Below are 12,993 nucleotides of genomic sequence, written 5' to 3' on the forward strand. Positions count from 1 at the left end.
CCAGACACCCCTTTTTACCACAATTTAAAAAAAAATTGGTTGACATTTCTTCTGCTTCAGGAAGGTCCTCCTGATTCTGCGTGAGCCAGCCTCGCGTGGGCAGAGCCAGCCTTGCGTGGGCAGCGCCGTCCCAGAGCAGGGATGTCTAGGAATAGCGGCAGTGGAGCTAACACTTAATGAGCTCTGACTATGTGCCTAGCACTGGTCTAGGCAAACAATGAGGGTGCTACCGTGGCGTGGCGCACCTTCAGAGGCCAGCCCATAACCATCAGACAAGCTGCATGGATGGGCCTCTTTCAGCAAGAGCAAGGGGCCCTGCAGTTGGTGGGGCGAGTGACACATGGAGGGCAGCATGTCCTCTATCCTTGGGGAGGATGGACAGGTCAGGCCTCCTCTGCCCTATCTGAAGAGTCCCAGGGAACTCTCAATGAAATCTCCAAGGACACTCGCCTCGACCTGCTTCATTCCCCAAAAGGAACACGGGAAGGAGGTAAACCTAATTCCCATGGTTTCTTATAGTACCCAGCACACTTGGCCTCTCTCTATCACCCAGTTCTGGCCAAGTAGTTCTTCAGCACTGGTCAGATCTAGCACTCCAATTTGTAGACAGACTCTCTTGGGGATTCTGTCTCAGGAGTATGGCTCCTCTGTTCCCCAAAGGCTTATACTTCCCTGCTCCCCACCCCCACCCCCACCACACATAGAGTTCAGAGGCTGAGCCCAAACTGACAGCAAACAGCCAAGTTCAAGATGAAAGCCCTTGGCCTGAGGTCAGAGCCAGCCAAGCACAGCATCCAAAACTGCAGGATTGTTTCTTTTAAACGCCAGACTATAAGTAGGGCAAAACCCCAGGAAAATACTTAGAAGCAACAGCCCTCACCTCCCTTGCACCCCCTCCTATAGGACTCCCCCCACCTCCACTAGAACCTTTCAACACTTGCTAATTCCCACCCTCTGATAAGTATCTAATACCATGCCATCTGTAATCATTCTAAGGCTCTAGTAAAACTCCCCAAACGATTCAATAAAAATTCACTTTAACTGTTGACACTCTAACTAGAGCTGTTAACTGAGGCAGATTTATCGATTTAAGAATTATTTTTTTGGCTGCCCTCAACTTTGAAAGGAACATAAACAGACGAGCTATTAGGAGGGGACCTCTTCCATTTCCTCTCAAAAACCCGACTTCTCTACTTTCCACTTCTGCAGTTCTGACAGTGAGGATACAAGTTCACACTAATGACGTGGAGGCCTCTGTGATCTTGGATAATCAAAAGATCTATTGTGTTCCCTTTACTTACAGAGGCAGTTAAGTGGACCAGTGTGCTTTACAATTTCCAACAAGGCTTGAAACAAAAGAGGTTTTCATGTTAACCCTCAATTCTCAAAAAATTCAATTAATGTGCCCCATTCTCAGCATTTTGGTCAGATGTAATTTTAGCACATCATCCCTAGTTATATTTTCAAATTTTAGGAGAAGGACTGATGTTAATAACTTGAGGTCAGACCTTTAGAATTGGAATCGGCTTAACTGGTATAGGCGGGAACAGGTATAGAGTAGGAAGGTTCCAGTAAATAAAGGGAGAGGGGTCTGGCACACATGGTAAACCTCCAAATGGGAGAATGCAGTTTGAAGCTGGCGAGGAGGCCAGCAGGATCCAAAAGACTTCTGGGAACTGGTCAGCTACGTGAGCTGTCTAGCAAAACCCAGAGTTAGGGTTGGGGCATCCCAGGGGAAGGCGTGGCCTGGAGCGATCCCTGCCGCACCCCCTGGGGGACACGGGACTCTCAAGAACCACAGCAGGAACACCGACACTCTCCCCCCTTTTTCTCCCTCTCAACCCCTAATTCCAAGACCCAACTTGAGGTCATGGCCTCCAGAGAACCCTCCCTGACCCCTCAAGCTGGTCCTTGGGGCCCTCGTGAGCTACCCTGTCCTGGTGAGTTTATTCATCCTTCTTTCCAGCAGCCAGTTTAAGCCTGGAGGGTGTCTTAATCCATCTTTGCACTCCTAGAGCCTTGCCTAGTGCCTGGCACACAGTGGGCACTTAATAGATGCTGACTGACTAATTCTCATGTACTCGGGAATACAACACAGTGTGAAACCTGACTCTGTGCCACATAACCCCAGGCAAGTTCTATCACTGTCCTTATCTACAAGAGGGGGTGGTCACCAAGACTAAATTAAAATAAGAACATCTATAAAGTGCTGATTCGAAGCCCTGGCGCACAGTGAGCTCTCAAATCCTTCCTGTTTATGATCACTGCACACCGGAGGTGAGGGCTGAGGAAGGTTCACTGCTCCCCTTCACCCCAACCCTTTGCTTTCTTGTGCTGCCAAGGGAGGGGAGGACCGATGCTTACAGCGGAGGTGCTGGCTTGGCCAGGCCCCACACAGGAGGCCCGCGTGCCAATGCCTGTTCTAGCCGAAATAGAAAATAGAATTCCCCAGCCGGCCAGAGTCCACCTGAACCAATTCACCGAGCCCACTTACAGACTAACAAGTCAACAGCTTCACATGGCCAAGAAGGAGGGCAAGGGTGTGCAAGGAGCGGGCTCTGGAGGCAGACTGTGCGCTCCTGCTGCATCACCAAGGCCACGCCAACCTCCCTGAGCTTCAGTTTCCTTATCTGAATACGTAAGGTTGCTGTAAGGAGTACCTGAACTAAGGCAGGTAACGCGCCAGGTCAATGTCCACTAGGCTCAATAAATGCTAACAACAGGGGGAGACTCGCCGGCTCTCCCAAGTCACGTCTGTACGCATCTTGCCCAATGCATCCACTTGACCTAATCCTCACCAGACCCTCCTTTTGCAGATGGGGAAAAAGGCAAAGTTAAATGGCTTGATGGTAAATGGCCCAGCCAGAGGGCAAAACCAGCCTGTGCCCTCTCTCATATAATGCACGTGACACCCACAATGACAAACACAAGGCATTCAGTCAATGCTAACTGTCCTTGTGGGAACCACTGCAATTTAGGCAAAGGCTTGGGGAAGGAGCAAGGCTAGGGAGCAAGGTTCCAAGGTGGTTCTGAAGGCAGAAAGGAGGGTGACCACGTGGTCTGAGGCTAGTGGGGGTGGGGAGGTTTGAGGTTTGAAAGTTGTCCTCCACCTCGGTTCAACCACAGCTTGAACAGGGAGGAAGCACCTGATAACTTGGGGCCTATTTCCAAAGATCTAACGAAAGGCTGGGGGGGGGGGTGTTGTGTTAACTCCCTCTGCATGCGTTGGAAAGCAAGTTTGTTTCCAGGGTAAGAAAAACCCGAGCCCAGACTGCACCCCCCCTCCCTTCTAACAACCCCTCCCAAGAGCCCACCCCAACCCCAGGAATTCCTAGCGTGGACTTCTTTAGGATGACAAAGGTGATTCAGAACCCGAAAAAACAGAACCTCAGTTGCCAGCGGTGGGCCCGATGGGAAAGAAGTTTGAGTTTTCAAAGACTGAATCTTCGTTTTTCCTTAATCCGATTTCCTAGGGCTGAAGGCAATGCTTCAAGTCACAGAACAGAAAGAGCCAAGCAGATTTCTGCAGACTAAAAAGTGACGCTAGCAAAATGCTTCTCCTAGTCAGTTTTCGTTTCTTGGGTTTTTCCTAGGATGGGAGGGGACTCGCCCAGTTGGAGAAGGTTTGAGAGTTTTCTAACCAGGGATGAGCAACAGGGCTGTCCATAATCATCTCCAAATCAGACTGGCCTGATGCCCAGATCTAAAAATTACCTGCCCACTTTTGGGGGGCAACCATTGGCGGGTTTAAGAGGACCTCCAAACAAGAGGCATTCTGTTTGTTCGAACACCTTAAGAAAGCTGTCTAACTTCCACAGCGACTACCAGCTGCACCCGGCTGCCTTACCCAGACCCGCCCCCCTTTCCCCTCTCCTTGGGTTTTGAAGTTTATTTTCCCACATTCAGCCTTGAATTCTTTCCTTCCTTCCCCTGCTGTGGCGAAGAGGGAAACACTTCGAGGGCAGCTCGATTCTCCATCACCCACGCCTGCCCTCTTCCCCCTCTAAACAAAGGCCTGGAAGAAACTAAACAACAACTCGTTCTCTGGGGGAATTGTTTCCTCAAGGGAAATTATAAAGTGACCCCTCCCCAATGCGCACACACAGGGCAGACACTCATCCAAAGGAGCTCCTGCTATGGGGGCGAAGCCACCCAATTACCCTCTGAAGCTCATTCTCCCCACCAAACCGCACCTCTCCTGGGCCCCCCCTCTGGGGACAGCTACAGGTCCAGAGACTCTCCCCACTAAAATCCAACACCCAACCCTGCCCAACCTCCCCTCTTGCTGGCCTCTGAGAGGTCAAGTCCTTACTTGCCCAGCTGCTAAGTACCTCTATGCTCATGTGTGGGAATGTCCATTGATTTCAGGACAAAAAAGGAGGTAGGAAAGGCAAGACCTCCGTGTTCCAAAGCTTTCAACTTTCCAACAGTCCAGGGCCGGGAAGACAGATGAAGACAGGTTCGTTCTCATTTCACATATGGGGGGCTTGAGACCAGTCAAATGAGAGACAACTAGACAACCATAAAATGTTGGGGGCCTGCCGTAGATTAAGTGCTGTCCCTCATCAAACCTCCTTTCTGGCATCTTTTGCCCCAAGAGAAATGTAACACCTTGGACAATCTACTCCTAGTCCACCCCACAATTTAGAGCCCTCACCAGCTCTATACCCAGGTCCTGGTCCTTCCACTGGAGCGAGGACATTAACGCAGGCCAAGAGGGCGGGTGGTTAAGGCTAAGAGCCTCTGAGAAACTGGAGCAGAAGGCCCTGGTCCCCAAACAGACCCAAGGTCCCAACCACCATGGTCAGCCCCAATTTACCCGAGCGAGGTCAAAGCCATCCATAGAGCACGAAGGAGAAGGTAAGAGGCTCCCAATGCCAACATGGAGGAGAAACTACCCCCCCCAACACCTCCCATTCTGCTCAACCTCTCCTTCCCCCTAAAAGGGATGCCCAGGGTTTTGTTCCTTTGTTCAACCTGCTACTTTCACAAACTTTAACTCCAAGCCCTTGGGGAGGAGGGGACCTGTCTCCAGGAGATAAGCCCTGCCGGAAGCGTGACCGCGTCCCCAGAATTTCAGCCATCAGCCCCTATCCCTAGTGCTCCGGCAGGACAGAGCCCCCTACCCACTTTCTGAGTCCGGCGGGTGCGGGGGAGGAGGAGGCTTTGCTCAGGCTGGGGCTGGGGGACCCTCCACCAACTCCGCCGGGCTCACGTTTGCGAAGAAAATACGGGCGGCGCGGCACTGGCCTGGAGCTGGGAGGTGGAGATGCGAAGGGGTGGCACCCGGCTCCCCGGATCGACTCCCGAACTCCGGGAGCGTCTCCAAGTAAAGATAAACGCCTTTATCCGCCCTCCGGCCCCCTTCCAACCAGGGAGGTACCCGCACACTCACACCGAGCCACCGCCGGGCCTGGTTCACTCGGGGGTCAACCCCAACTTCTCTCTGGACAAACTGGGTTCCCAAAGAGTCCCCGCGCGTAGATGACTCCGGTGTCTACGGGTGACCGACAGATCCCAGCAGCCAGACCCATGCGAGACATCCTTTCCTGCCATCCCCAGGACTACCCACGGGGACTGTGAGTTATCCAAAGCTGTGAAGGGGTTCCCTTCAGCACTCCTAACGCTCTGGCCAGCTTCAAGTGTCTGTAGGGGCACGGACCGCGGCTCACCTCCAAGATCTTGTCCAGGCCCTCCTGGCCCAGGCACGGGAACTCCTTGAGCAGATGCAGTTTCTGTGTATAGTAATTTTTCTTGGCCTCTTTCCAGTGCGGCTCCTCGAGCACCTCGAAGATCGCTGCCCCGATGGCCAGGTAGAAGATGATGGCCGAGGTGAGCAGTGGGCCCCGGTCCACCATGGCTCCTGAGCGGCCGCCTCCTGGAGAAAGCCTCCCCTAGCCCCAGCGGCTCCCCGTCCACGCGCCCTCCAGCCTCTGGAAACAGCTGTTTGAATTTGGAGCTCCGCATGCGCAGTGCCCTATTCCCCCCACCCCCCGGCGCCGCTCCCCGGACAAAGTTGCTCCGTCAAATTGGCCCACCGAGCGCGGGTAACTGTTCGAAGCTTTGCTCCCGCGGGCAGGGGGGGCGGGCGGACACAAAGAGGGGGGCAAGAGGGCGCCCTGGCTTGCGGGGGTAAAAGTAGCTGGGGGAACTCAAGGCCAGACTCTGGGGAGACACGTGGGCCGCCCTCCGCGAGCCACAGCAGTGCGCGCCGCGCCCGCCTCCGCGCGCCTCTTTAACCAGCGCCCGGCGCGCGCGCCCTCCCGCGCCCTGTTCCGCGGGGGAGGGGCCCGCGCTGGGCCCGCCCCCTCGCCGGCACCGCCCCCGCGCGGGCTCCGCCCCGCGCAGGCCCTGAGGCTGGCGGGCGGGACCGTCACCGCGAGGTGCGCGCTGAGAAATTCGGTGCTCCGTGCGCTCCGGGGCCACCGCCAGGGGAGGCTGCGCGCCCCACGGTGCCAGAGGGGTTGGGGTCTCTGCGACTCGTGTGTGTTATTAGTGCTGGTGGTATTAACTAAGATGAGTGTGTACCTAATAACTAGGGTCGGGAAGTTATTACTATTATTATTTTCATTGTGATTCAATTTCCATCCGCTGACGTTTCTGCCAAGAATGCTTGACTCTCTCAGTCTCTTTCTCTTACACGTCCTGTAAACCAGGGGAAAGTTAAGATTAGAAAGGGACTGCAGAGGCTGTAGAGAATCAGGATATCAGGAACTAAGCCAGCCGCAAAGGCGAGACTCTGCCCTCGTGCCCCCTTCTCACCTGCCCTGGTGAGACCGACCCCACATTGGGAAGGAAGAGTGGAGGCTGCACTGCTCTAGACGCCTCCCGGCCGCACACACTGTAACTCTCCAGGAATAGTTAACCTCTGCATACTCCCAAGTCTATTCTGCAACTGTCATCTACACCCCCACACACGCACTCATCCCCCTTGTTGAGAGAGAGTTTCTTCCTAAATTCCTTCTAATATACGATGTAACTCTAATACACTATGTAAGGGTAAAATGACCGCTGGGGGGTGGGGAATCTTGATTGTTCAATGACATATCTCCAGACCTTTACATAATAGAAACTCAATAAATATTTGTGCAATGAAGGAGTGAATGAATTTGTCAAAAACATACCGTCCATAAACCCCAGGGAGTACCACATCCTTTCCATGCATCACCAGCGGGGCCTCTAATTATACCGACCTTGCAGTGAGGAAACTGACGCGGTGTTGCGTTAGCTTGTTCAGAATTTCCAAACGGCAGCAGCCAGAGGTTGGAGTAGCACACTCCAACACGTGGTACCAAGGGCTGGCCCTGACTCTCTGGTGGTCTCTGTGCGGGCAATTACAGCAGCACGCCAAATTGGTGCACTGTCTTTAGCCAAGGCCTTTTTTTTTCCTCTCTCTCTCATGGGAAAGGTGAGGGACTTTGCTCAGGTGTCAAGAGTTAGGACAGTTTTTACTTGGGGGGAGGGGGGTTTCTGTGATGTGTCTGAATTGGGCAGGAGCAGGGGGTCTAGGGATACAGTTTTGAAGGACTGATCTGAGTTTGTGGATGTTTCTGTCTCTCCTTTATGACACCATCTGTGTGTCCCCAAGCCGGGGCAGAAAGTCCCACATTTCCTGATTCGGTGTCCCTGGCGACTTAGGGAGCCAGGTCCCCTCAACAAGGCCTTTAGGTTGCTCCCTCTGGAGCCCACCCACTCCCTAGCCAGGCCTGGGCCCCACCCCAGGCAGACCCCTCTTCTGTAACTCCTGTCTGCCTCTTACCCACCCTGCACCCAAGCTCTGCAGCCCCACCCTCCAGCCCTCAACCCACAAGGAGTCCAGGCTTCTGTCCCAGATCCCCTGTGTCTGGAGAGAAAGTCAGGGACTGTGGTGTGAACAGTTCATCCAGCGGGGGTGGGGGGCAGTTTGAGAGGCCACAGGCTCTCTCTGTGTTTGGAAAATTCTCCACCGTTCCTCTCCCACCTCCGGTCTGCGTTCTTTTCCTAAGAAAATAAAGGGCCTCTTCCTATTTCAGTTTCACTGTCTCACAAAAACACTGCAGAATACTTTGGGATGAATCAGGTTTTATTCAAAGTTTTTACAATTTCTAGTTTCTCTATTCACTTTACCTATTTCTCCATTTCCCAACTTCTCTCTTGCCCTCAGTGTGGTGTGCACTCTGCTCATCTCTCCTTCTGGGGTCCCATTCCTTGCCTTCCTGTGTCTTCCAGAGCCTCTTGACTTAGCTCTCTATTCTCGCTCCTCTCTCCCCTTCCCGGGGCTCCTTCCAGAGTGATTGTGGTTCTCCTCCTCTTCCCTCACTTCCTCCACCCTCTCAGACCCCATCCACACATTTGGGTCAACAATTTCTGATGGAGATCTTAAGCCATTCTCTGCATTTTCAGCAGCCAGTGGGTGCTTTTGGAAATATAAACTGTGCTGGAACCAATGAATGTTTAGACTACTTGAGCCTTAAGGATGGAAAAGTAAAAGTAGGTAAAAAGCAGGGGAGGGGAGTATATTTTCTTACACAGTCTGATGTTGGGAAGCAAGAATTTCCTGTGCCCTTCTGGGTCCTTCTAGCTGGACTGGGAAAATCAAATTGACATGAGACAGATTAACAGAGAAAATCAAATTTAATTTCATATGTGCAGGGAATCCACACAGACATGGAAATTCCAAAGATATTGGGGCAAAAATGAGGTATACATGTCATTTTGAACTAAGAAGAAGAGGGTAGGGGGTCTGGGACTTCAAAGAGAAGGGCTGCAATTCACAGGAAGATGAAAAAGAGTAGATGTTTGGTAAACAAATGTTTGCTACGTCACTCAGAAACAATGAGACATAGAGGACTTTGATCAAACAGGCCTTGCCAGATTCCTCTGTCTACCATAGCTAGTTCATAGTGTAATGTAGATATCTGTGGTGATAGCTCTCTTCCTGGAACAGATCCTCTATCTGAATTCTTTTTAGGCAGTTGAGGGGGAAGGTAAAGAGCCTTTCCTGAATCTGCTGGCTTTTGATTGCTTTTACTCAAAATAATCTTTACACTATGGCATAAAGTGGCCCTTCTTGGGGTGGCCTGCCCTTGGCCCCTACACCGATACTATGAGTATGACTAATAATCATTTCAGAGTGCCATCTTTTGAAAGGCAATCAGCTTTGAAAATGGAGTTGAATTTCACATTGATAGCAACAGATCACTAGATTTATGTGGGCGCCCCCTAGGAGAAAGTGACTGAGCAGATCAGCTGTTTCCCCCCAAGTCATGTCTGGCCACAAAAGGATCCACACTTACCTTTGTTTCTTCCTTGGTTCAATTAGGTGAAGGAAGGGGTTATCCTCTTGACAAATGAATGTTTGATAATCCTTTCTTTTTAAAAAAAAATTTTTATTTATTTATTTGTCAGAGAGAGAGAGAGAGAGCGAGAGAGAGAGAGCACAAGCAGGGGGAGTGGCAGGCAGTGGGAGAAGCAGGCTCCCCGCCAAGCTGGGAGCCTGATGTGGGACTCGATCCCAGGACCCTGGGATCAGGACCCGAGCCGATGGCAGATGCTTCACTGACTGAGCCACTTGGGTGTCCCTGATAGTCCTTCCACAACACTTACTACTTTCTTTCTGTTTAGGAATATTTCTGTTTATACTCTGTTTAGGGATTTCAAGGGGAATAGTTCCCCTCTGAAATTCACATATGATCTAAGGAGACATATGAAAAGCCATTAAGAACAGGCAAGTGGTTCAACATCACAATCACTTGAAAACATTGTTTCCTTAGAAAAAGCTTTGTAGCTGTCAATTCAGAAGTTCAAAAGGTTTTATTTTCATTTTTGTTCCTGTCATATTTCTTGAAGGATAGACAGTTTTAAATGCCTTATAAAATAGCTTGCATTATGAAAGATTGTCAATCACTTTATAAACTTGCTCTATTTCTAATGGATCATTTAGAACCCTGGGGAAAATATCTATTAAATTTTCATGTCTACTAATCCTCTGGTTCTTCAGTTAAAAAGGTTCTGAGTAGTAAACGCAATATACCCGATAAGATGACCTTCATGTTTTATCCTCGAAAAAATAAAATAAAATCACAGAGCAATAAAGTTGTAGTGAAAATGGTGTGTAAATACAGTGGAATATTATTCAGCCTTTAAAAAGAAGAAACTTCCGGGACACCTGGGTGGCTCAGTCGGTTAAGCATCTGTCTTTGTCTCAGGTCATGATCCCAGGGTCCTGGGATCGAGTACCACATCAGGTTCCTTGCCCAGTAGGGAGCCCGCTTCTCCCTCTGCCTGCCACTACCCCTGCTTGTGCTCCCTCTCTCTCTTTCTCTCTGACAAATGAATAAATAAAATCTTTTTTTTAAACATGAACTAAAGTTCTCTTTATAAAAAAAATAATAAAGAAGAAGGAACTTCTGACACATGCTACAAGATGGATGGAACTTGAGGACATAATGCTAAGTGAAATAAGCCAGTAGCAAAGAAGACAAATACTGCGAGATTCCATTTATTTGAGGCATCTAAAGTGGCCAAACTCTTAGAAACAGAAAACAGAATAGAAGTTGCCAGGGAGTAGGGGCGGGGAGGGGCGGGAAGAGCTGCTCAATGGATATAGAGTTTCAGTTTCATAAGATGAAAAAGTTCTAGAGAATTTGCTGCAGAACAAGGTGCATGTAATTAACACTACTGTGCTGTCCACTTAAAAATGGTAAAGATGGTAGTTTTATGTTATATGTAAAGTTTAAGGTAAACACACACAGATACACACAATGGAAATTAGTGAAAATTGAACTTGTAAATTGAAGGTAAGATATTTGAAGTTACAAGGATTAGCTGGCGTTGAGGAGAGAGACTTGGCTAAGAGGCAGGAATTAGTCAGTAATTAACCTTCAGCAGGGTTTCAGTTACTCTTAGCACTGAAGCTCCACGTCCTTCGTTCTGAGAGCTTGTGAAGCCGTGGAGAAACATGACCTTGTAGTTTAAGAACAGAGCTCACAGAGGCGCCTGGGTGGCACAGCGGTTAAGCGTCTGCCTTCGGCTCAGGGCATGATCCCGGCGTTGTGGGATCGAGCCCCACATCAGGCTCTTCCGCTATGAGCCTGCTTCTTCGTCTCCCACTCCCCCTGCTTGTGTTCCCTCTCTCGCTGGCTGTCTTTATCTCTGTCGAATAAATAAATAAAATCTTAAAAAAAAAAAAAAAAGAACAGAGCTCACAAACTGAGGGCCTCAGAGGGGAGTGGGTGGGGGAATGGGATAGACTGGTGATGGGTAGTAAGGAGGGCACATATTGCATGGTGCACTGGGTGTTGTATGCAAGTAATGAATCATCGAACTTTGATCAGAAGCCAGGGATGTACTGTATGGTGAATAACATAATATAATAAAAAAACATAAAAAAAAAAAAGAACAGAGCTCAAGCACCGATGCTGAATTTTTGGTCTTGGAAGATTTCAGATAGATCTCTGTTGCCATTTCAAAGTCTTTTCCTTAAAAAGGGAGCATGGCAATGTGAGAATTTCACTGTTGTGGGACAATATCTGAAACTTTTGTTGCCAGGAAAAACAATTCGGTAACAAGCCCCCCAACTCTGGCCAGTTCAGAGGTCACCCAAAGCTGTTCTTTAGACAAGGTCATTTTTAGAGTTGACACAGCAGGGTGTGAGTTCTGGGATTCACCCCCAAATCATTCTCTCGGGCTGTCATTGATGCCTGAAACCCCATATTTGAGACTCATGCCTTTGTGTAACACATTGCCCTCTCCCTAAGACCCCTTTTTAACTCCACGAAAGGGAGTGGCATTAAGACCCTTAACACTTCACTTCCGTGGATCTTAACCTTTTGTTTTGTTTTGTTTTCACGACTTTGAGTATCTATGAAGGTTTCCTCAGAAAAATGCACCCATGCACTAACCCACCAAAATTTTTACACAAGTTCTGGTTGTTTCAGAGGAACACCCCATCCTCACCTCCCGCCAAGGTTGCTCCTGGCTAGCAGGCTCCATGGACCGGGCAGGGAGTTTTGGGGTGATTGAGCAGAGCTGTTTGATGAGGAGAATAGAAGAAGAAAAAGGTGAATGGGGAGACGCCTGGGTGGCTCGGTCGGTGAAGTGTCTGCCTTCAGCTCAGGTCATGATCCTAGGGTCCCGGGATTGAATCCAGCATCAGGCTCCTTGCTCAGTGGGGAGCCCACTTCTCCCTCAGCCTATTCTGCCTGCCCTGCCTGCAGTTCTCCCTGCTTTTGCTCTCTCTCGCTGATGAATAAATAAATAAAATCTGAAAGAAAGAAAGAAAGAAAGAAAGAAAGAAAGAAAGAAAGAAAGAAAGAAAAAGATGAATGGAAAGTGGGGCAGGGCACCAGGGCAAATTTGACTATCTTTACAAATTTGCCTGTAACAATAATAATAAGGCAATTTTTATGTGTTCACTATGTGCTAGACATTTAATAAACACTAAACAAGGTAATGCAGATAAATAAAGCATATTATTATTATTACTATCATCTCGTTTAATGTTTGCAATAACACCACAGGGAGTTATTAGCCCATTTTACACACAAGGAAACTGAAGCTCAAAGAGATGAAGTAACTTGCTCAGGGTGTACAGGGTGACGTGAGTCCGGAGTCCATGGCTGCCTGTCCTCATTGACCTGAGCACGTGCTGTCACCGCCCCCCTTTCCATGGCTCTGGCTCTCCCTGAAACCTCCTGGTTTCCTTCAGTACCACGCATCTTTGCCCTGCTGGCCTAGACCCTCCCCAGCTCATTGTGGGGGTGACTGGGTGCACCTGGCAGCCCTGTGGGGCTACCTCTCTTGTCTCTCTGTGCTGTAGTGAGCAACCTCCTATGTAGCCTGCAGTATATCTTCTGGATATTGTGGGCTGTCCCGGCTGGTCTCTTACAGCCTGCTCCCTTTGCTGGCCACCCTGAACACAGAGAGGGGCTTTGGAAAGAAGAAATTGTCAGTGGGGTCAGTTGTTCTCTGCACGTAGAGATGACAGAACCATACTGACCCTGCCAGGGTCTT

At 49.7% G+C, this 12,993-nt stretch overlaps 1 protein-coding gene across 1 annotated transcript in view; it reads right to left on the minus strand.

The window, feature by feature from the left end:
• Positions 1–6,272, minus strand: part of KCNK5 (potassium two pore domain channel subfamily K member 5) — a 38,101-nt gene extending 31,829 nt beyond the window's left edge. The window contains exon 1 of the mRNA XM_026482816.4: positions 5,673–6,272. Within this exon, the coding sequence (XP_026338601.2) occupies positions 5,673–5,858 (186 nt within the window). The 5' untranslated portion in view covers positions 5,859–6,272. The remainder of the gene's footprint in view (positions 1–5,672) is intronic.
• Positions 6,273–12,993: the final 6,721 nt, after the last annotated feature.

The sequence above is a fragment of the Ursus arctos genome, unplaced genomic scaffold (genome assembly GCF_023065955.2).
Source record: "Ursus arctos isolate Adak ecotype North America unplaced genomic scaffold, UrsArc2.0 scaffold_31, whole genome shotgun sequence".
Lineage (NCBI taxonomy): Eukaryota > Metazoa > Chordata > Mammalia > Carnivora > Ursidae > Ursus > Ursus arctos.